Source organism: Diabrotica virgifera, chromosome 1, assembly GCF_917563875.1.
Source record: "Diabrotica virgifera virgifera chromosome 1, PGI_DIABVI_V3a".
Taxonomy (NCBI): domain Eukaryota; kingdom Metazoa; phylum Arthropoda; class Insecta; order Coleoptera; family Chrysomelidae; genus Diabrotica; species Diabrotica virgifera.
This window is the reverse complement of record NC_065443.1, coordinates 72493154-72518181: the sequence shown is the minus strand read 5'-3', so window position 1 is coordinate 72518181 and position 25028 is coordinate 72493154. Positions and strand designations below refer to the sequence as shown.

The following is a 25028-nucleotide window of genomic DNA, read 5'->3' as shown; positions in this document are numbered from 1 at the left end:
ATTTTAAGTTGGTACCTTTATCATATGGGTAAATGTCAACGTTAAAGTCAACTTTAGTTAATGTTCACTTTTGATTATGAAACCGGGCGTAAAGGCCCCGTCTCACCATCAAATAATTGACAGTTATTTGATCAAACTTGACAGTTAGTGACACAAAGTGACAGTTAGTATGTATAGTTTGTGTCACTAGTCAAGTTTGACTGTCAAGTTTGATCAAATAACTGTCAATTATTTGATGGTGAGACGGGGCCTTAAGCCTCCCTTGCCTCCTCTGACCAGCCTCCACTGGCCTTGTCTATCCTTAATATGTCTATGGTTACATTTACAGAGCAGCCCATACTTTACCTAGTCTATTCTTATTATGCCTAGGCTATGTGTCATGTGTCATTTGAAACTTGCCTTCATGACAGTGACACTGACACATATTTAAAAATAAACATTAAAGTTAAGTTCCCATTAAATTTAAACTTAAATAGTAAAAGATATGTAGGTGTTTTAAACACTGCTGTGCTTGATAAACTAAAAATAAAGTATTGTGATAATTTCAATAAGAATTAAAACATTGAACTATTTCCATAAATAAATATAACAGTAAGTATTAACTACACTATTCAACATTAATAATAACGGACCCCCTAATAACATTAATAGTGGATGTCAACTAATAAAAATACTGGTTTATGACAAACCTTCATTATTCATAAAATATTCACATAAAATTTTTTGTAGGCATTCAATAAATACTTAGTTAATAATTGAGTATCAACCAAGATATGAAGAAAACATGTTTAATTCATTTTTACTTTATTTTAATGTTTCTAGCCAGTTACAAGTTGATGTTATTAAAAAGAATGGTTCACACAAAATGCAGAGACATATTCTATCCATTTAGTGAGGTTAAGCGATTCCAAATAAAAGATGAAGAAGTGCCTTGGTCAGTCAGTCTCAATAAATATGATCCACCTGAATACAATTCAAAAGTTCTAATTAATAAACCTTGGGCGGATCCCCCTCTTAACGATGGCGTTTTCAATCCAAAGTGGAATCAATTAGATGGAAAAATTAACAGGCAAAGCCATACAGGTTTGTTTGATTAATTTATTAGCATTTTTTATAATTAATCTGAAACAATGTTCATGAGCGCCCACTAGTTCAATAAAATATAGTTGTTGTATAGGAAACAATTTTTGCATATTTTACCTACTTTGTTCAGTCATTTAAGTAAAATTTTCTCCATCTATCCATTGCTCATCTGCAAATCCAAAACAAATATCACCTTTAGTCCAGACAAATTACTATACTTTTTACCACAAAAATGTGATCTTTTAACCAAATAATGCTTCAAATATAATGTGCAGAATAATTTTGAATTTGTTTCCACTAATGAACTTGCTTTTTTGTGCCTACATGTATTTTTATTTGTGCCTACAATTTATCTTGCTTAATATAGCATAACCCCAATTATCTGTGCTAAGACCTGACGTGACACAGATAATTGAAAAGCATGGGTAATCCGAACATTTATTTCTTATATATACTTAATACATATGTATAATAATACATATCGATGGCTTAGTGTGAAAACCTTGTATCTCATTTTTTTCGAAAATGACATTTTGGTGGTTTTAGTTTGAAAACCTTGTATCTCACGATTTACAACTGTTAGAAAAAATCCAAATACACCAGACTATTTTCTACAGCCGAAAAAAGAAACCACATATATCAATTGCTCTCTTGATTTAGTGTGAATACCACATATATTTATAAAATTTAATAACAAATTAAGTGACTTCTTAAGTGTTTTTAATTCATATTATGAGCACTCAATCTCATTCCTAAATGTAAATAATTCATATGGGCATAGACTGAGCAACTATAGAATTTCATACCTGTTGGAGAATCAAATAAAACATTTTAAAAATAATAAAAATTTGATATTTATTCAGTTAAAAAATACAACACCACCCAATGAACATAATTCAGAAAGCATAATTGAAGCGTTCGGACGAATAACGGTCTATGTTACAAGTTGACATTTTCGAGAAAAGGTGAGTTTGAACATGTTGCTTATTTCTTGAAAGTTTGTGACTGAAAATGTAACATAGACCGTTATTCCACAAATAAAAGTAGAAATCGTTTTTGAAATAATTTTATTAACACAAATTATTACATTTATATGTATTAATATAACATGTGATATAAAATTAAATTTGCTTACTCGATTTGCGGCATACGCTTACCTTCAATAAATAACATAAAATTAATAAAGCTATATAGAGACGAATGGAAAATAGTATTATTTTAATAATCATTTCTAAGTAAAACGAAAAAAAAAACAGTAAAGTTTAATTTTTAATATTATTTTAATTTTATGAAAATAAAACTTTCGCTTGTATGATTTTTTTCTTATTTATACTTATATCGGTAGGAGCCGTCTTAGCAGGAACTAAGATTTTTGTCTTCCTTGTTGTGTATGCCAGATCCGAATCTCTGCAATTTTTTCTAGAGACATCCTTCCAAATTTCTATATTTATCTGCCTGGTATTTCTTTTTGATTTATTTAGTCTACGAATATCAGTAGGTGAAAACCGAACATTCTTGGTTTGTTCTCGTTTTCGTTCATAATGTAATAAAACTACATAGACTACAACCACATTACAACCAAAACAATACTAGAATGTAAACAAAAGGTAACTATTCGCACGGTACCACAAAATAGAATGATTTGGTTCGGTACAGTCGAAGCACGCTTGACGTTGATGTCACATAGACCGTTGTTCCAACTTAAAAATTTATTTTCACACTCTCCATATTGGTATACTCACCCCATCTGTTGGTATATTAACAAACTATAATATTTAGTGGAATCTACACATTTCATAGACCGTTATTCATACCAAAACTCGATTTTTGATAATTTGTAACATAGACCGTTATTCGTCCGAACGCTTCAATTGTTTTAGATGATCTTGGTGAAAATTGTTGCACTTTTACAAGACCAGAAAAAGATTTGGATTTTCAGTTAACGCCAATAATACAACTTCAGACTTAGAAACTGACAAGTCAGAATCTTCTTTTAATTTAACTTTTCTCTTATTTAATACTCAGTCAGCTAGAAATAAAATTGATGATTTATTTTTAATGTTAGAATATAATGACTTTCCCAGTGTTCTGTTATTGACTGAACACTGGCTAGAAGAAAATGAATACTTGTATATTCCCGAGTATTCCATGATTTCACATTTTTGTAGAACAAACTTTATACATGGGGGTACTGCTATTTTAGTACACAACTCTCTATTGCAAGAACTGGCTTTTGTTCAGATAAATTATGAGGATCTTATTGAAGAAAAACAATTTGAATTTTCAGTTGCACAAATAACAAATTTTGATATCTATATTATTTGCATCTACATATCTCCAGCAGCCAGTGTCCAGATTTTTTTGGAAAGGCTGGAGAACTTGTTGTTGAGGATTCCAAAGTTTAGTCAAATAATCCTGACGGGTGATTTTAATATTGACTTTCTGAACTATGATTGCAATGAAGTAAAGAAAATAAAAAACTTACTCACTTGTTTTAATTTAAAAATGCATGTTAATGAAGCAACACATGTCACTAAATTGTCTCAAACTCTAATAGATTATTTCTGTTCTAACTTTGAGAAGGATTATGTTCAATGTATTGTATTTGACCCCAATCTGTCAGACCATAAGGCAGTTGTTGCTTCTATCAAAATTAAGAAATTTAGTAAAGGTAAAGATAGTGTAAATAAATTTAAAATTGGTCGCCTGTATAGTAAATCTAACTTTGGTAAATTTAGATTAAAGTGCGAGAGTCTTGACTGGTATTCTCTCCTATCACAATCGTCTGAGCCATTTAAATCATTTCAAAATACAATATGTGAATTTTTTGAAAGGTCTTTTCCTAAACAAAAGATTAAAATTAAAAATAGAAAACCTTGGATTACAAATGGCATTAAAAATTCCTGCAAAACCATGAGATCGCTCCATTATATCAAAAAATATTACCAAGATGAATGGTTTGTTACCTATTATAATCAATATAAAAAGATATACAGAAATGTTATTAAAACTGCAAAAGAAAACTGCTACAAGCATAGAATAGAAAACTCCTCAAATGTAACTAGGGAAACTTGGTCTATAATAAATGAACTAAGGGGTAAACACAGATCAGGTAATAGTCATCACACTCCACTTCCAAATGACTGTAATGAATTTTACTGTAGCATAGCCGAAACTTTAACAGCACAGTTGAGACATGGTACAGATCCTTTGTCATATCTGAAGAAAACAGAAGTTATGTGTCCCTTCATAATTTATGATACTAATGTTGAGGAATTGAAAGAGATATTTAAATCAATCAGAAACAAAAACTCTTCGGGTTATGATGACATCTCTATAAGAGTTTTCAATAATCTACCAAACTCTGCTTTGGATGTTTTATCTATTTTAATTAATGATAGTTTTAATGCTGGCACATTTCCCGATTTCCTGAAGATAAATGTTGTAATTCCATTGCACAAGGGTGGAGATCACATAAACCCTTCCAATTACAGGCCAATTTCTCTGATACCTACGTTGGCAAAAATAATAGAGAAAATTGTTAAAGCAAGATTAATACAATTTTTAGAGGTTAACCAACTACTAAGTCCGAAACAGTTTGGTTTCCGTGGTAACACTGGCACGACCGACGCGATTTTCAGTTTTTTAGAGATAGCTTACAATAATATTAATTTAGGCGAGATGGTTGCGGCAGTGTTCTGTGATTTGACGAAGGCTTTTGACTGTGTCAATCATGGTTTGCTGCTGCAGAAGCTTAAACACTACGGAATTAAAGATAAGTCACTGAGTTGGATGGAGTCATATTTGTCGGGTAGGAGTCAGTTTGTTAGAACAGACTGTGACTCTGACTTGATGAATGTAACTTGGGGAGTGCCCCAAGGCTCGGTATTGGGACCAGTTCTGTTTTTGGTATATATAAACGATTTAGCCTACCTTGATGTATCTGCTCATTTCACCCTTTATGCAGATGATACCACTCTTATATGGCATGCTAAAGATTTGAATGTCTTACGCCAATCTGTAGGTAGGGAACTCTTAATGATTGGAAATTGGTGCACGGCGAACTTTTTGACATTAAACACTTCTAAAACCAAGCTTCTGTGTTTTAAACATGTTATGCCTGAATTACATCTGGAACTTGAACCTCAGCTGTCCGTCAGGTTTCTTGGCCTGAATATTGATCCTGACCTTAAATTTAAATCGCATATCGAAGCCTTGAATTCAAAACTTGCATCTGGATGCTATGCAATACGGTCGACTAGAAGGGAGCTTGGTTTTGCCCAAGCAAGAACTGTGTACTTTGCACTAGTAGAGTCACATCTTAGATTCGCAATTCAGTTTTGGGGAGCGTGTAGTCAGCAGCTTTTCAGTAGTGTGTTTTTGCTTCAAAAAAAGGCAGTACGCCTGTTGTGCCAGGTAAATTCTAGAGAAACGTGTAAACCTTTATTTATTAAACACAGTATCCTTACACTTGTATCTCTTTTCATTTTGGAAACGGCAAGAATTATTTTTAAGAATAAACATCTATATGAAAATAATAATCGATCTGGACGATTTGCTAGCAATTTAGCTTTGATTACACCTAGAAGCACACTAGTCAAAGACTCATTTATTTTTAACGGCATCAAAATTTTTAATAAACTACCTAGTGAAATAAAAAATTTGGAAAATATTAGAAAGTTTAGAAATTCATTAGATAGACTGCTCGCTAAGAGGGCCTATTATGATCTGACAGAATTTTTTGAGGACCATTGGAGCTGATGTATTTGTGATCTTGTGTATATTTTTTTTTTGTCAATTTGTTTGTCATTATTGTTTGTGATTTAGTTTTACAGCTTGTAGTTTGTTTGTTTTTTATTTTTGACAATACTACATATTTTGTAGTTGTTATATAATGTAAATGTGTTATGTGTTATATTTTATATTTAGTCATATTTTAATTTAATTTATTTATTTAAAACTCTTAAACAGTGTTTGTCAACAAGATTTTTTCTTAGACAATAAACATATATTCTCTCTCTCTCTCTCTCTCTCTCTCTCTCTCTCTCTAACCAAGAATTTGGTACTTAATTTGGAGTGTTTGTTTAAGAAATTCGACTTGGAGAAATGTTTTTTTGTGAACAACAAAAGGTAATCCGGCATATAGAAACATTTTATAAACCTTAAATCAAAAGATTTGTACTGTATCAACCTAGTATTTGGAGGTGTGCAATAAGCTATGAAAAATGAAAACCTCATAAATAATTGTTTTGTTTTGTTTTGTTTTTTTTATTTCCATGGGACAAGCCCAATACAGTTACAATTTTTTACAAATTTTGGAACAATTTAGTATACTAAATATGTCATATACAGTAAGGTCTCTTTTTATGCGGTTTTGAAATTGTGCGGTTTGTATTTCATCCGAAAATTCATCCCAAAAAATTTCTATTATTAACTATTATGATTAAATATTAATCATTCACATCCAGATGTCAGTAAAGTGAGCCTTTGCAATTCGGGGATTCCCCTTTATTTACATTGATCCCCTATTATTTACATTTTTGTACATCATTCCATCATCCATCATTGCGTTTTAAAATTAGTGGTGCCTTCGTTATGTAAGTTGTGAGTTTACAATTTTGCGGTAATAATAAGATTCCAAGTTGCAGTATAAAAAGCAGCACATTTTGGTTTTTGGATTGAAACGTTTCAAGTAAGTGTTGTGTAAAGTTTTATTTTTCATTAGATCACTAAGATCCGCTATATGTGAAATTTGCTAATCATTTTGGGCACGATAAGTCTAACTTAAATAGCAGAACCTCAAAGAAAACCTATGAGCACTGTGCAGCCGCTTTTTAGTGGCACATGCCTCGACAATGGCGCACCAAACTTTCCACTTATGAACGGGATAAATAAATTAAAAGGTAGGTACCCTCCCTCACTACCAGAATTCAATTTTTTTCATTTTTTTTTTAAGTTGTATATGATTAACAAATAAGACTAAGCGTAATTTTAACCCACCACACCCTTCTCCCACCATCAATATCTTCATTTTTCGTTTTTATTTTTTGTTAAGGGGGGATGCAATCAATTTTGAAATTTCAAAAAATGCACACGCATAGTTAAGGCCTTGACAAAACATGTCTATTTTTATGGACCCGTAGATTAAGTGTACATAAACTAAAAAAAAAAATGTTTGTCGGAGAAATGCCTATAACTGTTTTTGGGGATGGTTGCAGGTCTAATTTTTTTAATCTTATGTATTTTATCAAACACTACATTTCTAATTTTTTCCAGATTTTTCCGTAAGGTTCGCCACCTTCAAAAATCAAAAAAAAAAATGTTTTTTATGCGGTTTTGGTGGACGAACGTCCACCATTTTATGTAATTTTAGAAAACTATGGAACGTATCCCTACTTTTTCAATACAAGTAAAGTCTTTTTTTATGCGCTTTTCTCTAGAAAGTATCTACCGCATAAAACGAGACCTTACTGTATATATAACACATAAAATATAATAGTTTTTTTTTCTCTGATTCTGGCTTTGGTTTAGAACTAGAACCTTTAGCCACGTAATTGTATAACTTATCACTAAGTCAGGGGAGTAACGTGTAGTGTGTGTGTTGAGTAAGTGTCTTGTTACTTTGCAAAGTCGACGTCATTGTCTTTGCATAGAGACGCTAATTGTTTCCGAACGTCTAATATAATAGTTAAAATAGTTAAAATAAATAAATTACATAAAGAACAAATTTGAAACAGACTGGTAAAGATGGACATAACAAAACAATTAAGAGGCAATATTAATATGTTGCAAGTCGCGTATAAATTGGTTGGGTGAGAAACTAAAATTAAGCATCTCAGTATTTTGATTTGGTATACGTAACATTCTAGTTATAGGTTCATTGAGGCCATAATTACGTCGATGAAATGGTACATGAAAAGTGGTTTCAACTGCATTTCGAGTACTGTATTAAAAGAAAAAACATATTAGGGCCGTAGAACTAAAGTAAAGGCATAAATAAAAAAAAAGCATCTACTACTGACAGAAATGAAAATAAATTAAAGTAGTTATGGTTACAAATAATCTAATAAATTCGTTATGAATCAAAAACGGCCATAAAATGTTTGAACCAAAGTAGTTACAGCTAAGAATGTCATAATAAATTCATTATGAGCCAAAAACCGTTATAAAATGTTTGAATACTATGGTCAAATGTGTGAGACTCAGGCAACAAATCAGCTGGCAAGCCGCTCTGTGTGAGACACAGGATAATGCATTAAGTGGTTAATTTACAGACCAAGAAATAGTGCATTTGACGTATGCTAAAGTAGAAGCCACAGTTAGAATGCAGTGCAGGTATCATAGGACAATGTATTTCTTACTGGAGAACTGCTGACCACATTGCCGGTTTGCCCGAGCGGTGCATTAGGACCGGATTTAAGAATCATAGCACTGGAATATACGCACACACAACAATTGCCTACGGTTGTATAAAGCACCTACCGTTGTGCCGACATCAGCGGCATCCACGCGTGCTGTAAGACTAACACTGCATTTTAACTCTGGATTTTACTATAGCCAATGCTTTTAAAAATTCCCTTCATATGTCTACCTGTTTATATTTAAGCTTATTATAGACAAAAGGGGGACAAAGGGAGACATCATGATCAAATTAGAAAATTGATGTTTTAGGGTATCCTCAGGAGTGGTGTGCAGCAATATAAAACAAATAAAAAAATATTTATTTGGTAAAGATAATCTCAAACAGTTTGTGGGAAATAATAGATTTATTTTCCTACTGTCACAGACCCAATAAGCAAAATAATTCAAACAAAAAAATATTACTTTCCAGCTTAACATCTTTCATTATCTAAAGATTTATTGGCTGTGAGGTTCGACGGTAGCGCTCTCTCGCGGTTTGAAACTTGTACTTTTCTGATAAAATTGGTGTATGTGAAATATACAAAACGAGAAAAATAGATATTTACTAGAAAAACACAAATTATGAACTAAAATATTATTGTAACCTGATTACTAAACGAATACACAGAATTAATAGTAAAAGTAATTATGTTTTTTTATTTTATTCATAATAATTTTAATATTAAATATATAAATTCGTGCGATTGGACGACTGCTTACGAGAGAGGCCATTGAGAAAAAGAAGAAGTTATGTGAAATTTAGAGGTTACCTCTGTTTTATTGGCTGTGCGTTTCGTCTGTAGCGCTCTCTCGCGGTTTGAAACTTGTACTTTTCTGATAAAATTGTCCAAATTCATTGCACAAAACTGCCACCAACAGCGCTGGCGAAAACTGTCTAAAATATTTTCATTCATTCAAACTCGATATCCAAGATTTATAATTCTGTCGAAATTTTAAATTATTCTACAATAGAAAGGGATGGGAAATTTTTTGCTGCTGTCTAGTAGTACACTTATTAGAAAGAAAAGAGACACTGAAAGCAGGGTTCTTGGGCATATTATACGTAAAATATTTTTTTCCAGGTACTTACAACATTGTTGATGGCAGACCACTGAATCCAGAAGGAAGAACAGGAATTAAAGGAAGAGGAGTTCTAGGTAAATGGGGACCAAACCATGCAGCAGATCCTATTGTTACAAGGTGGAAAATGGATAACAACTTAAAAGTTATAAATAAGAGTACAAATTTGCCCATTCTTCAGTTCTGTGCTATTCAAAGAAAAGATAGTAAACATTGGGCTATACCAGGAGGTATGGTGGATCCAGGAGAAAAAGTAAGCTTAGTAAAACTTTCCTAAAATATTGTTTCCTTGAATTGTTTTGAATTTGTATGAAATTTTGTTTCTCACAGATTCTTTTGCCTTTTGTTATTTTCACTTCGTCTCCTGGTGAATTAAGACTCTTCTTTAAGCGCCCCCATTAACTCCATACTCTTAACTCTTATTGAACTAGGGCTTAAATTCTTTGAAATAACCTTGCAATGAAAAATTATCTTCAATATATAAATCTCTAAACTTTATTAATCATATTGTTATATATAATTAAACTTCTCACATTCGTTGCATAGAAGCTCTTTACTGGAATCAAACAGCTGTCGTCAAGGTGGATAACAAAACAACGCAAGCTCAAAAAATTTTCAGAAGTGTAAGACAAGGATACATTCTCTCCTCACTAGTGTTCAATTTATATTCAGAAAGTATCTTCCAGGAAGCTCTTGAGGAATACGAAAGCGGCATCAAAGTAAATGGTACCTGGGTCAATAATATACCATATGCGAATGACTCAGCCTTAATAGCGGACAATATAGAAGACCCCCAAAACCTTCTTAATAAAATTGGAGAACATAGCAAGAACATGGGACTTAGCATCAACATAAAAAAGACGAAAAGGCTATGTGAAGACTGGATGTCCGATATGGAAATTAAATGCCGGATAGAAAGCGAAAGTCTTTACGAGCTCTGACTTTGACCTGAATCTAAGACTAAGATGCACGAAATGCTATATAATATGGTCGGTTCTCCTATATGGCATGGAAGGATGGACTTTAAAAATAAACATAATGAATGAGCTAGAGGCGTTTGAGGTGTGGATTTATTGACGAATCCTTAAAGGTCCCTGGACCGCACAAATAACTTCTTCTTTCTTTCTCATAATGCTTAGTGCCCTTCATTGCGTCGGATTCGCACGAATAACCAATAAAGAAATCCTGAGAAGCATTGGTACAGACTACAACTGCTATGCACAATTAAACAGAGAAAAATAGCATACCTAGGGCACGTAATTAGAAACGAAAGATACCAATTTCTGCAAACCTTAATTGAAGGAAAGATAGAAGGAAGAAGGGGAGTAGGCAGAAAGAAAATTTCATGGCTCCGTAATGTCAAACAATGGACGGGTTAAGAAACATAGGAGACCAAATACACACTGCACGGGATAGATAAAAATGAACAAACGTGATCGCGAACATCCATTAGTGAATTGCATAAGAAGAAGAAGAGTCAGAGCGTCTTCTTATTGCTTGCACTTACTATGGAACTGAACTATAGGGGGTGTTGCCACTAAAAGCAACCGGTGACTGCAACGCGACTCGGGGCTAATGTTTAAATACAAGTGTTTTCACCTAATTAAAGGCAGCTCAACCAGTTGCTCATTGGTTGTTGGCAACGCTGCATACCGCGTCGCAGTCGCCCTCTACAGTTGTCAAGAATAGCTTAATAATCGCGGACGAAATAGTAAGAACTTTGAATTTTGTGGCCCTCATCGAGCACAAGAGACTTTAAAACAGTTGATTTCAGTAAGTATACAAGAGCAACTCAACTAAAGTTGCTGTCTCATTGTTATTCCGTTGTGCTACCAGCTGCTTTTGGTGAGTACACGGCCTAGTACTTGGTTTTTATTTGAATATTCCGTCTGTATCTAAATGTCAAGTACAATGCAGCCCACAGATCGAAGTTTTCGGGTGTATCGTTAGAAATCATTTCGAGTTCAGTACGATTTCATTACGAAAGCTGTCTAAAATTCTTATTAGTCCTTACGATATTGAATTGTGTGTGTAATGAGAAATCTAAAGATGAGAGAAGTAAATTTGGAAGTTACAGTCTAAAGTCATGGACTCTGACAGAATCGCTTTAAAAAAACCTAGAAGCATTTGAGATGTGGGTCTACCGCCATATTCTGAAGATCATTTGGGTAGAAAGAGACTCAAACGAAAGGGCTTTGCAACGTTTGAACAAAAATTGTGAAGTAGTGAACACGTTTAAAAGGCGTAAGTTGGAATACTTTGGTCATATAATGCGTCACCCAGAAAAATATGACATACTTCACCTTGTCATGCAAAATAAAATTATGGGAAAAAGAAGTGTGGGCCGCCGTACAACTTCTTGGCTTAAAAACCTACGCCAATGGTTTGGGAAAACTAGCACTGAACTATATTCTAAATAAGAGTCAAGACATCAATATAATAACACTTATCAAGAATACACCAGTGGACCGAGTAAAACAGTATACCTATGTTGAAACAATAGTAAACGAACAATGGGATCAGTCACAAGAAATAAAATGTAGAATAGAGAAAGCTAGGAGTGCATTCAATAACATGTCCAAACTCTTTAAAAGCCACAACCTTAATCTGGAGATAAAAGTAAGGCTCCTAAGATGTTATATCTTCTCAATATTATACTACGGAGTTGAATCCTGGACACTCACTGATGCGATGGAGAACAAACTTGAAGCCTTCGAGATGTGGCTACACAGGCGAATCCTAAGGATATTATGGACGGACAAGATAACGAACCGTATTACGAAGAATGGGGAAAGAAAGAGAGGTGATGTATAGGTACCATTAAAAGGAGAAAGTTAGTATATCTCGGACACATAATGGGAAACGACACTAAATACAGATTACTGAAGGTAATACTTTAAGGCAAAAGTATTCGGAAAGCGAGGAATTGGGAGAAGAAGAATATGGTTAAACAACCTGAGGAAATCTCCACAACAACAAATTTATTTAAAGCATCAGTTAATAAAGTGATTATAGCCAGAATGATAGCCAATATTCGAAACTAATAGGCACCAAAAGAAGAAGTAAATAAGACAATGGTTGTTAATATGCTGGGCAACATGAGAGCCAACGATCGACAAGCGGTCTCGGCACCTTAAGAAAAATAAGTCTAAAGCCGGACTCATACGACTCATGTACTTGGCGAATAATCATCACTTGTGTTACTTGCCATGCCGTGTGAGTGGGTTACTATAGAGCGTTTCACGTTAAGAATAGAACATTGCGGAGATAGCCCCATGAATTTCTTATGAACGATAGAAGCGCGCCGATGCCACGCCGTACTGATAAGAATGAATCGTATATCGTCAGTCGAGTAGCTACCCGTACTCGAGAGGTTTGGCAACACTAATCTCCATAAGCGTTATTTGTCAATTAGTATTATTACTCGTATATGATTAGTATTTGATAATTAGTACAATAATTCTACTAATAACCCACTCACAGGACATTTCAAGAACACGAGTTATTTGAGCCCGGCTTTACAAGCTATCTAAGAGACTTCCATAAATAAGAGATCTACCTGTTTGAAAAAATGATCCCTTGTTTATATAATTTCATACTCCAAACATCCCGCTAAACTGAATATTAATGAGTCGAGTCTCTTAAATAGATGATAATATTAATATACATGTTGTCCAGGCTTTAAGCACACTTTAAGGTACTAGTACACTTTAGAAGACCAAAAATAAGCAATTTTTCAAGATTTTTTTTCCCAGAAACTTGATTAAAAATGAACAAAAAACTTTTTACATATTAATATCTAACTCTTAGAGAATACAAAAAATATATCTTTTTTCATTTATGCATGTACACCAATATTGTAGAGGGCGCCAAAGTCGAGACCTCGAAAAAAGTAGTTTCGATGGCGGACAGTTAATCTCAGGATTGGGATCTCTGAAACAAAAAAATCGTACGGCATTTGAAAAAGGAAGGTTTCTTACGTGACAATTTACCACCGTTAGTGAAAAATTTCAAAAAACAAAGATTTTTCAAGAAATTTGAATTCAGGAAATTTGAAAAATGTTGTGAAAAAATTGCCCGTTTTCTTTCAATGAATGTGGTTAAAAAATATTTATTTTTTAACAAACTAAGTTCTCAATCCAGTAGTACAGAAAACGAAAATAAATATCATTCTCATACCACTAGATTGACAACAGATGGAAATCTCTTTGGTTACTACCTCCACGGCTTTCAAAAATTATAAGCCATACGGGTGCCGAGACGAACAGTAAGATGAGGGAATTTTAAATAATTCACGTCCCATCTGGTCAGCGTGGTAAAGTTCCAACAAGAAGATTTCCTAAGTACTTCAAAAAGAGTAAATAAATTAAAAATTAAAATGAACATAAATTAAACATAATGAACATAAATGAAATTGAAAATGTTTATACATTTTTAATTTATTTTTTATTTTTTTGGTCAAATTGTGGTAAATTGTCACGTAAGAAACCTGCCTTTTTCAAATGCAGTACGATTTTTTTGTTTCAGATATCCCAATCCTGAGATTAACTGTCCGCCATCTTTTTCGAGGCCTCGACTTTTGCGCCCTGTATAATATTAGTGTACGTGCATAAATTAAAAAGGGTATATTTTTGTACTCTCTAAGAGTTAAATATTGATATGTAAATAGTTTTATGTTCATTTTTAATATAGATTCTGAGAAAAAAATGATTATTTTTGGTCTTCTAAAGTGTATTAGTACCTTAAAGGGTACTTTCATAGTTTTCGGTAGACTATTGTTGTAGAAATATTAGTATTCCATTGACATTTCTTAATAGATTTCTCACAATGTGGAATATTGTGCTATGATCTCGTATAAACAAAAAAAAAAGAATCTGATTTTTAAAGTGTCCTTAAATATTATTATTAAACTAAGTATAGGTTTTATATAATGGAAAATTATTATCAGTGAATTGATATCTTATAGATTATTTAAAAATAGGCATTATCAGCAAATTTAACTGACGATAATTTGGTAAAAGAAAATAACATTACAAAATTTAAATACCGGGTGTCCACTTATACTTTCCCCATTTTAACTGCCTATAACTTCTAAACGGCTCAGGATAGAAATATGCGGTTTTTGCTGAAATGTTTTATTTTAATAAAAGTTTTGTCTGAATGGATTGAATTTTTTATACCGCTTTTAAATACGAAAATAAAAATGGCGGATTTTTGAAAAAAACGTTGTTGACTTTTTTTTAATAGAACACCCAGTATATTTTTTTGTAAATTGAAAAAAAGGTCATTCACCTATCTAGCGATATAAAGTTTTTCAAAATCGGTTGTCAAATCACTGAGTACTTAATTATTAAAATGAGAGGTGCAACGTGGATATGACATACCTAAATAACATAACAAAGCAAATTGATATTATGTTATGTGATTTCCACATTGCATCTCTCATTTTAAAAATTGATTGCTCAGTCATTTGACAACCGATTTTAAAAATTTTTATATCACTGGATAGGTAAATGATCGTTTTTTCAAGTTTTTAGGTAAATGACCATTTTTTATATCGTTTTTAAATAAAAAATGGCGGATTTAAAAAAAAACGTTAACTTTTTTTATTAAAACACCCAGTATACTTTTTTGTAACTTGAAAAAAAAAACGGTCATTTACCTATCCAGCGATATAAAATTTTTTAAAATCGGTTGTCAAATGACTGAGCAAATAATTTTTAAAATGAGAGATGCAATGTGGAAATCACATAACATAATATCAATTTGCTTCGTTATGGTATTTAGGTATGTGATATCCACGTTGCACCTCTCATTTTAAAAATTAATTACTCAGTGATTTGACAACCGATTTTGAAAAACTTTATATCGCTAGATAGGTGAATGACATTTCTTTTAGTTTACAAAAAAATATACTAGGTGGTCCATTAAAAAAAGTCGACAACGTTTTTTTCAAAAATCCGCCATTTTTATTTTTGTATTTGAAAGCGATATAAAAAATTCAATCCATTCAGACAAAATTTTAATAAAATAAAACATTTCAGCGAAAACCGCATATTTCTATCTTGAGTCGTTTAGAAGTTATAGGCAGTTAAAATGGGGGAAAATATAAGTGAACACCCGGTATAAGAATTGTATTTGCCTAAATCCATAGTAACAGGAAGTACATGTTTTATATAAATTATGAACTGTCACATTTTATCACAACGTTTCTTGTGACGCCGCAAGAATTTTGTAATCTACCTCTAGCGTTTTATTTGCTTCTTACTTTTGGTCCCTTTTACCTATTCTTCTAATTCAATTACTGGTATTGATTGGTGATATCACGCTATCTACCATATTGGCCATCATGGCTTTATTTACACCTGGTCTAAGTAATAATGTAGTCTAAGTCTAAATAATGATGTGTTGTTTGGTTCATCTGTCTAAGAATCTCCTCATTTCAGACTCTGCCGTCTAGTTTATCTTTAATATAAGAGTTTTATGTAGGTATACTCATAGTTCGTGTAAGTACAGCGTCACTTAGCGTTTACGCCTCTACATATACCGCGTGTGCCAGAAGAAGCAGGACAGTCGAATATTTCGCGAAATTAACATCGGATCGAAAATCTAAAAAATACTTGTTCAACATTTTTCAAAAATCTATTGAATGTCATCATGTTTTGGAAATTGATCGGTTCTCTAATAATTTTCTATTCTTTCATCTTCATATAATTCAGAAATATAGTTTTTCCATATTTTAACTGTTGTTTGGTATCTATTATTCTGCGTTCCTCGTCTTCTAGATTTTGTTCTTTAATCTATTTTTAATTTCCTAGCACAAGGTTTAGTGGAACGTCAGTCAGTGGGAATACCAAGGATGAAGATTTTATGCATCGATGCTTACGAAGTAAGCATCGATGCTCGAGGGATATTGAAGGTGGATAACTAGATAGTGGGCAACTGATGGAAGGAATGTTGGAGGCTCGAAGATGATAAATCTTCTTCTTCTTCTAATGGCGCTACAACCCTTTGTGAGTCTTGGCCTGCTTAACAATGTTTTTCATGGTTGAAAAAAACATGTTTTTTTTTATTTTATACAAAACAAACGTTTTTTTGTTTTAAACGTTTTTTTGTTTTAAACATGTTTTATTCTTCGTTTTTAAATTACGTGTTTTAAACAAATAAAACGTAGAAAAAAACATTGTTTAAATCATATTTCTTACAATGAGAAGGATCTGTTTGAGGAATTAGGCAGCACAGATACATATAATAACTTATGGCTTTTCAGCCCATATTATGAACTTACTTGCCCACGATATAGAAGTGCCAGGAATAAAGAACAGTGTCAAAAAATTGCAAATATTGGTGATTCGGCTCTTGTATTGCATTAGGATGTTCGTTGAAATACTTTATCGGAATGCTTAGAAAGTTAGTTGAAAAACTGGCCAATATTATTTCACATTTGCTCTAAACAATAGAATAAGGTATTAAAAAAATTGGAAAAAAATCCTTTGTAAAAGGTATAAATTTTTTTTTATTAAAATCCCTTAAAGGGGCTACATCACATGGCAACCAGGATAATGCCCTGAGGTAATGTATTGAAATTTCCAAACACGTGGGATCCAAATTGAGTTGTTTACATTTCAATGACTTAATGGAAACTGAATGCGAAATGAGTGATGATTATCCTGGTTGCCATGTGACCATCAGAGGGCTTTTTATTGAAGTATGCACTTTTAAGGCTAGCATCCAGTTTATCTAACACTGATGATGATTTTTTATAAAAATCAAAAACGTTTTGTTGTGATATAGCCCTTTTAAGGGATTTTAATAAAAAAAATTATACCTTTTACAAAGGATTTTTTTCCAATTTTGTGGTTGATGGTATACAGCCAACTACAGGAAAAACATTTTCTTTTCCTTGTGGATTTTTTAGAATAAGTATTGATAAAGATGTAACAAAGCTTGTAAATGATACAAAGTTAAAGGCAAATGCCAAAGACTAGGTATTTATAAAAATTAAAGTATATTGCAGTGCAGGGACAAAGTCCAAACAAATACTGGCACTATAGACCAGTAAGGATCTGCGAAAAAACGTCTATTTTTGGATGTGAGAGGTGGCATTCGGATTTTTGTAGATAAAGTTAGGTGACACCTTCAGTAATAATAATTGACTATTTGCTCCTTCTCAAATATGCCCGGAACATTAATAAAAAAATTAAAATATTTAAAAATTTCGAAAAACATCGATTTTTTTCTGCTTTCTTTGCTTATAACTTTAAAACGATTCGTTTTGGAACAAAGTCGTACAGAAATAAAATAAAGATAATTGATTTTTGTATGATATACGACTGGTAAAAAATGTCTTAAGATATTACCTTTTCTGCAATATAGCAATAAATACAAAATAAGCGGGCAAAATAAGTCTGTTGTTATTCAATATTTTTTAACCACTTTTGTGGCACTTAGAACCTTAGTAATTCGCTTAGGAAATTCTTTGTAACATACTTAAATCGTGTACCAAATTTCATTAAAATCGACGTAATAAATTTTTCATAATAAATTTGCAATCTAAATGTTTTTAAAAAAGTTGAAATTTTTTAAAATCTTTCTGAACAAAAAGTAGACCATTTAGAAGTTGGCTAATTTTTTTACATATAAATAGGTGCTCTACCTATCTAATACACTTTACAGAATTAAAATCGGATTATTTAAGGGGCCCCAGCAATGTTTTAAATTTATAAACAGTTTTTTGGCTTATAAACAAATAGCTTTGTTTAATAATAAGAAAATTAATTTTTAGCAATGCAAATAATTAAAACCGGTATAATTTGACTTAAACTTTCAAATGCTGTCAGCAGAATTGCTATTTTATTTTTTAATCAAACGTTATTCGCGTTCAAAAATTGCAATTTCTCGATTTTTTGAAAATTCCAATCCGCGTTTATCTCGAAAACTATGCATCCTACGAAAAAATTTGTAAGAACATTTTTTGCTTAGAATTACCCAAGAAATACAAAAAAAATGTTTTATTTTGCGAAAAATCGATGTTATGTAATTCCTCAAGTTCTTTGTTTATAACAATCTTATCGACATCCGGATCAACTGTTACCCAAAAAATTCGTGTTCTACGGGTCAAAATACATAAAAAACTTGGGTAAGTCCATCTAAATAAAGGAGCCCGTAGCACCCCCTCCTGGCCACAGCACTAATTTGTTTATAAGCCAAAAAATTGTTTATAACTTTAAAACATTGCTGAGGCTGCTTAAATAATCCGATTTCAATTCTGTAAAGTGCATTAGATAGGTGAAGTACTTCTTTATATGCAAAAAAAATTGACAAATCTTTGTATGTTCTAGTTTTTGTTGTGCAAGATTTTAAAAAATTTAAATTTTTTAAAAAAGTTTAGATTGCAAAATTATTATGCAAAATCTAGTAAGTCAATTTTAATGAAATTTGGTGTACGGTTTTAGCACATTACAAAAATTTTCTAAGCGAATTAGGAAGGTTCCAAGTGTAACCTAAGTGATGGAAAATCATTGAATAAGGACAGGCTTGTTTTGCTGCTTATTTTATATTTATTGCTGTTTTCAAGCAAGGGTGATAAATTAAGACATGTTTAACCAATCGCATCTGATAGAAAATTTAATTATCTTTGTTTTATTCCTATAGGACTTTGTTCTAAAATGAATAGTTTTTAAGTTATAAGCAAAAAAGTAGAAAAAAAAGGCAATTTTTTGAAATTTTTAAATATTTTATTTTTTTTATTAATGTTCCGGGCATATTTGAGAAGGAGCATAAATCAATTATTATTAACGAAGTTATCACCTAACTGTATCCGCAAAAATCTGAATGCCACATCTCACATCCACCTAAAAACAGATCCTTACTGGTCTACTAAAGGAGAGGCTACAGAGATATGGCTAGAACTTCTGGAAGCATTCGAGACTGAACACGCAAATGGCGAATTTTTGGTAAATGATACGAATAAAGTCAAGGAGCTTATGAAAATGGCTTTGATCCTGGCTCATTTCTTGACAAGTTTGCTTGCTCATCGCTTTAGTGGAAGTAAATTTAGTCAAGAGCAAATAAAAACTGGTACGGAATATGTAGAAACTTCACTTCACATCCAGAAGCATTGCCAATTATTATTAATTACCAGGCAAAGTGTGTACCCTTTAATCCATATATATTTTCTAAACATCTAATGTACAACCATTGGCATGGTGGTGTTCTATGGTCATACAACATAAAAAAAATCTCTTCTCATCATACGCTTTAGTCAATTCCAAACTATGTAACCGGCTAGGCAATGTCAAAGCTGCTAAGTTGGTTTCAATTTTTAAAGAGCTTAATTCTATAAGTGATCACGTGGCTGATAAAATTGATGACTTAGATTACAAGATTACTATGAGACTAAAACAATTTGAGAAAATTATTAACTCTTGTATGCAAAATGTTTTGAGTTTTCCAATTTTTGTTGGGTTCCCATTATTAATAAATAAAAATATATTTGTTACAAAGTCTGTATAATAATATGTATAAGACTTTTTTCATATTTATGTATTATTCACAAAAAAAATGAAAAAAAACGCTTGTTTAATTTAAGTGTTTTAAACATGTTTAAAACAGTTGTTTAAAACAAAATGTTTAAAACAAAACAACCCTGATGTTTTTCCATTCTTCCCTGTCGGATACTTTCCTTCTCCACTGTCTGATGTTCATGCTTTTAATATCCCCTTCTACGTCGTCCATCCATCTTTTACGGGGCCTTCCTCTTGTTCTATTTCCTCGGAGCTTCCATCTCTGGATTACTTTCACATCTCGATTATCTGGCATTCTTTCTAAGTGACCAAGCCAGCTTAGTCTTTGAAACTTTACAAATCTAACAATATCTGCGCTCTGCATTACTTCATCCAGCTCGTGGATCTTTTTCATTTTAATTCTCCACGAACCATCGCTGCAATGTGTCAGTCCAAATATCTTCCTTAGTATTTTGCGCTCAAATATTCTCAATTGATTTTCATCAATGGTTGAGAGGGTCCACGTAAGTCTTTGTATGCATAAAAACACTTATTATCGCTAAGAATCCGTGCTTGTATTTCTTGACTGGTGTTATTGTTTTCATTTATTATTGAGCCTAGGTAGGGAAAATTGGAGACATATTCGTAGGTATGGTTCTCTACCTTCAGATTCTCATGTTGATTCGACCTTGTGCACTCCATATATTTTGTTTTACTTTCATTTATATACAGCGTGTCTACTTAAGTTGGAAACATATGGAAACTTTTTTGTTATTAATTTTATGAAAAAAAGTTATTCTTTATAAAAAGTTCTGCATGCCCCAAAACCTAAAATTCAATTATCATATATTAAATTTTCTCAATATTATACGAGGTATGTCAAAAAATATGAATTTCGGTCAATGATAAAGTACCTTTATTTCTCTCAATATCGAAAATTCTTATGATAAAAAGTTGTTTGCAATTAAAAACTAAGATCAAATATGCAATTACATGCTTCTAATTGAAAAAAAAATTTAAAAATTTTTTCTCAAATTTATGGATACCTACCCAACATCGTTTTTAATTATTACAAATATGATAATTCTCTTATTATTCATTTTACGAAAAAAAGTTATTCTTCATAAAAAGCTCTGCATGGTCTAAAATTTAAAACACAACCATAATATATCAACTTTTATTAATTTTATACGAGGTGTGTAAAAAAATATGAAATTCGCTCAAGATTATAGTACCTTTATATTTCACAATATTTCAATTAGAAGGATATAATTGCATATTGAAACATAGTTTTTAATTCTAAACAACTTCTTTGAATAACCATTTTCAATATTGTGAAAAATAAAGGTACTTTACGCTTGAGTGAAATTCATATTTTTTGACGTACCTCGTATAAAATTCATAAAATGTGATATCTGATGGTTGCATCTTCGGTCTTAGGACATACAGAGCTTTTTATAAAGAATACATTTTTTTCGTAAAAGTAATAATAAAAGAGTTATCGTATGTGTAATAAATAAAAACGAAGTTTAAGTAGGTATCAATAAATTTGAGAAAAATTTGGAAAATATTTTTTTCCAATTAGAAGGATGTAATTGCATACTTTATCTTAGTTTTGATTTCCAAACAACTTTTCATAATAAGAATTTTCGATATTGAGAGAAATAAAGGTACTTTACTCTTGAACGAATTTCATATTTTTTGACATACCTCGTATAATATTGACAAAATTTTATGTCTGATGATTGAATCTTAGGTTTTAGAGCATGCAGAACTTTTTATAAAGAATAACTTTTTTTCGTAAAATGAATAACAAAAAAGTTTCCCATATGTTTCCAACTTAAGTAGACACGCTGTATAGACCAAACGTAGCAGCTTCCTGTTTGAGCTCTATGGCTTTTTCGCTTAATATCCTTTTGTTGCGGCTTATCATGGCAACATCATCTGCATATGCGCATATTTGCATAGATCTTGTATTAATACAGCCGTTACAGCTTCTAAAGTTAGATTAAAAAGTGTTGTTGATAAGGCATCACCTTGCCTAACTTCATTTTCAATATCAAATTCTTCTGTCATATCTCCATCTATTCTCACCATAGCTTTGGATACCTCCAAGTCCCTGAAGTCATTTGTATATATGTATATACCTACAATATACAATAAGTTTAACGAACTTATTGGGTATCCCTAACATAGATAGTTGCTTTAACATTTTCTGTCGATCTACACCATCAAACGCCTGTTTGAAATCGATATACAAGTTGTAAATTGGTATGTTACATTCAACATTTTGTGATAAATGGCCATACAAAAAATTACTTATATGGTTCTTTTCATGAGCATTTTTCAGTGCGTCACAAATGATAGAAAAAAAGGTTAGTCCGTGATAAATACACATTTATGACATTTATTCTAACATGACATTTTAGTTAAATCTGACAGTTGTCACATTTTATTTGCAATTTGGTATAAAAACAAATCAATTTTGTTTATTGCATTTATAAAATGGTATTTTTTTTTATTTTTATAGTCTTATAAATTGTACAGATTAAATTTTTTTTATATAGAATAATATAATATTATGTAATTAGCGCCATCTATTGACAACTAGATTAAATGTTATAAATGTCACCGGCGAAATGTAATCATTGACGTGCGTTTTTTTCTGTCACATACAATTTAATGCGTTAGAGAAAAATCTAAAAACTGTGGCGCACTGAAAAATGCTCATGAAAAGAACCATATTTAAATATCTCGGTGGAGATAGAAGTTGTCAGTGATTTTTCAGTTTCTGAGTTGATTTATAAATAAATTAAATAATATCTCATTATGATATTGTGCACTAGTATCCAGCCTTCAAAAAATCCACCAATATGTACAATATTGACTATTATCAGCTGTACACTAATATTCACTGCAAACAATTTTTAAACGAGTCCTCTCTGTATGTTTGAAAAATTAAACAGAATGTATCTATGTATTTCTAATTTTTGCAGTATTTTGTTAAAAACTCATTCACACATTTATACAGGGTGTCCAGAAACTCTACCGACAAACGAAGACAGGAAATTCCTCAGATAATTTTAAGACAATTTAGCTCAATTCACCTAGTCCGAAAATGCTTCCTAAGGGAGCTAGAGCTCTTTGAAAATGGCATCTTGTAATTAGTTTTTCTTACATACCTCCAGAACTCTTCAATTCAGAAAAACGAAAATCGGTACGTATATTTATCTTCCATAGATAAATCGATTCCATCCATTGCGAATTTCTAGTACCGATCATAGGCGTCCGTTTTGGGTAGGGCAATGGTTATTTTATCACATAACTTTTTTGTCTAACTTTTAAACATTTTTGACACTTGATTATTAAATTGTGAGGTATTCTAGTACTAAAAGGTACTCTTGTTTTAAGTTGGTATAATACACCATTTTCTAGAAAAATCGATTTGAAAATTTTTCATTTTTTAAATTTGAAAAAAAATTTTTTCAAAAAGAAAACGGTGTATTTTACCAACTTAAAGCAGGAATACCTTATAACTTAATAATATAGAGTCAAAAATGCTTAAAAATTAAAGACAAAAATGTTATGCGATAAAATAACCGTTGACCTACCCAAAACGGACGCATATGACCCGTACTAGAAATTCGCAGTTAATGAAATCAATTCATATTTGAAATATAAATAAACGTACCAGTTTTCAGATTTCTAAACAGTTTTTTTTTTTTTAATTTTTTTTGAAAATTAAAAAAATTTCAAATCGATTTTTTTAGAAAACGGTGTATCCTATCCACTTAAAACAAGAGTACCTTTTAGTTGTAGAATACCTCACAATTTAATAATCCAGAGTCAAAAATGCTTGAAAATTAAAAATAAAAAAGTTATGCGATAAAATAACTGTTGCCCTATCCAAAATGGACGCCTATCACCGGTACCAGAAATTCGCAATGCATGGAATTGATTTATCTCTGGAAGATAAATCTATATACCAATTTATGTTTTACTCAATAAAAGCGTTCAGGAGTTATTTAAGAAAAACTAATTACAAAACGCCATCTTCAAAAAGCTCTAGCTCCCTTAGGAAGCATTTTCGGACTAGGTAAATTGGGTTAAAATATCTTAAAATTATCTAAGGAATTTCCTGTCTTCGTTTGTCGGTAGAGTTTCTGGACACCCTGTATAAAGTAATATGAGCTAATAACTGTTATATTGAATACCATTTTTACTTAATTTTAAAACTATATAAGTAACCGTTAAAGCAAACCATAAAACCATACAAAGCAGAATTTAAATTATAGTGTTTTAGGTGAGCGAGACACTCCATAGAGAATTTCAAGAAGAAGCCCTAAATAGCCTACAAACATCTAAAGAACAGGCAGAAAGAGATGCTCAAATAATAAAAGATTTTTTCAAAACTGGTGTAGAAATATATAAAGGGTATGTGGATGACCCTAGAAATACTGATAATGCATGGATGGAAACAGTGGCGTACAATTTCCATGACGATGACGGTCGCCACGTTGGAAAGTTTAATTTGACAGCGGGTGATGATGCGCAAAATGTTACGTGGATGGATATCGATAGAAATTTGGATTTGTACGCAAGTCATTCCAGTTTTATTAAAGCTGTTGTGGATAAACTAGGGAGCCACTGGTGAGATATCTATGCGAATAAAATAAGAATAAATCTGTACTAAGTAAAAAGATCTTATCAAAAATATCGATTTTGACTAAGTTTTTCAGTACGTTAAAAAATCGATAAAAAGTAATAGAAATGGACTGATTTTCATCTCTATTTTAATACTTCAAAAAATGCGTTAAAAGTGTTAATCACTTTTTGCCGATTTTTTCAACGAACTAAATAACAGTAAGAATATATATTTTTGGACTTAAGACCTTTTTACTTATGAGTACAGAATTTACACCTATGTATTTTCTAAACAATAAAGATATTTTCGTTAAA

At 31.7% G+C, this 25028-nt stretch overlaps 1 protein-coding gene across 1 annotated transcript; it reads left to right on the top strand.

Moving 5' to 3' along the window:
• The first annotated feature begins 379 nt into the window (after window positions 1-379).
• LOC114325469 (ADP-ribose pyrophosphatase, mitochondrial) lies at window positions 380-25028 on the top strand. Its single transcript, XM_028273549.1, has 4 exons — window positions 380-591; window positions 823-1083; window positions 9567-9817; window positions 24373-25028. The coding sequence occupies exons 2-4, from the start codon at window positions 837-839 to the stop codon at window positions 24721-24723; spliced, it is 849 nt and encodes a 282-aa protein (XP_028129350.1). The 5' UTR covers window positions 380-591; window positions 823-836; the 3' UTR covers window positions 24724-25028.

What these genes read in the sequence shown, in the direction of transcription:
- LOC114325469 (XM_028273549.1), top strand. Translation starts at nt 837, where the DNA reads ATGTTATTAAAAAGAATGGTTCACACAAAATGCAGAGACATATTCTAT. An exon ending in TAACAGGCAAAGCCATACAG is followed by an intron (nt 1,084 to 9,566) that starts GTTTGTTTGATT and finishes ATTTTTTTCCAG; the next exon opens with GTACTTACAACATTGTTGAT. An exon ending in TGGTGGATCCAGGAGAAAAA is followed by an intron (nt 9,818 to 24,372) that starts GTAAGCTTAGTA and finishes ATAGTGTTTTAG; the next exon opens with GTGAGCGAGACACTCCATAG.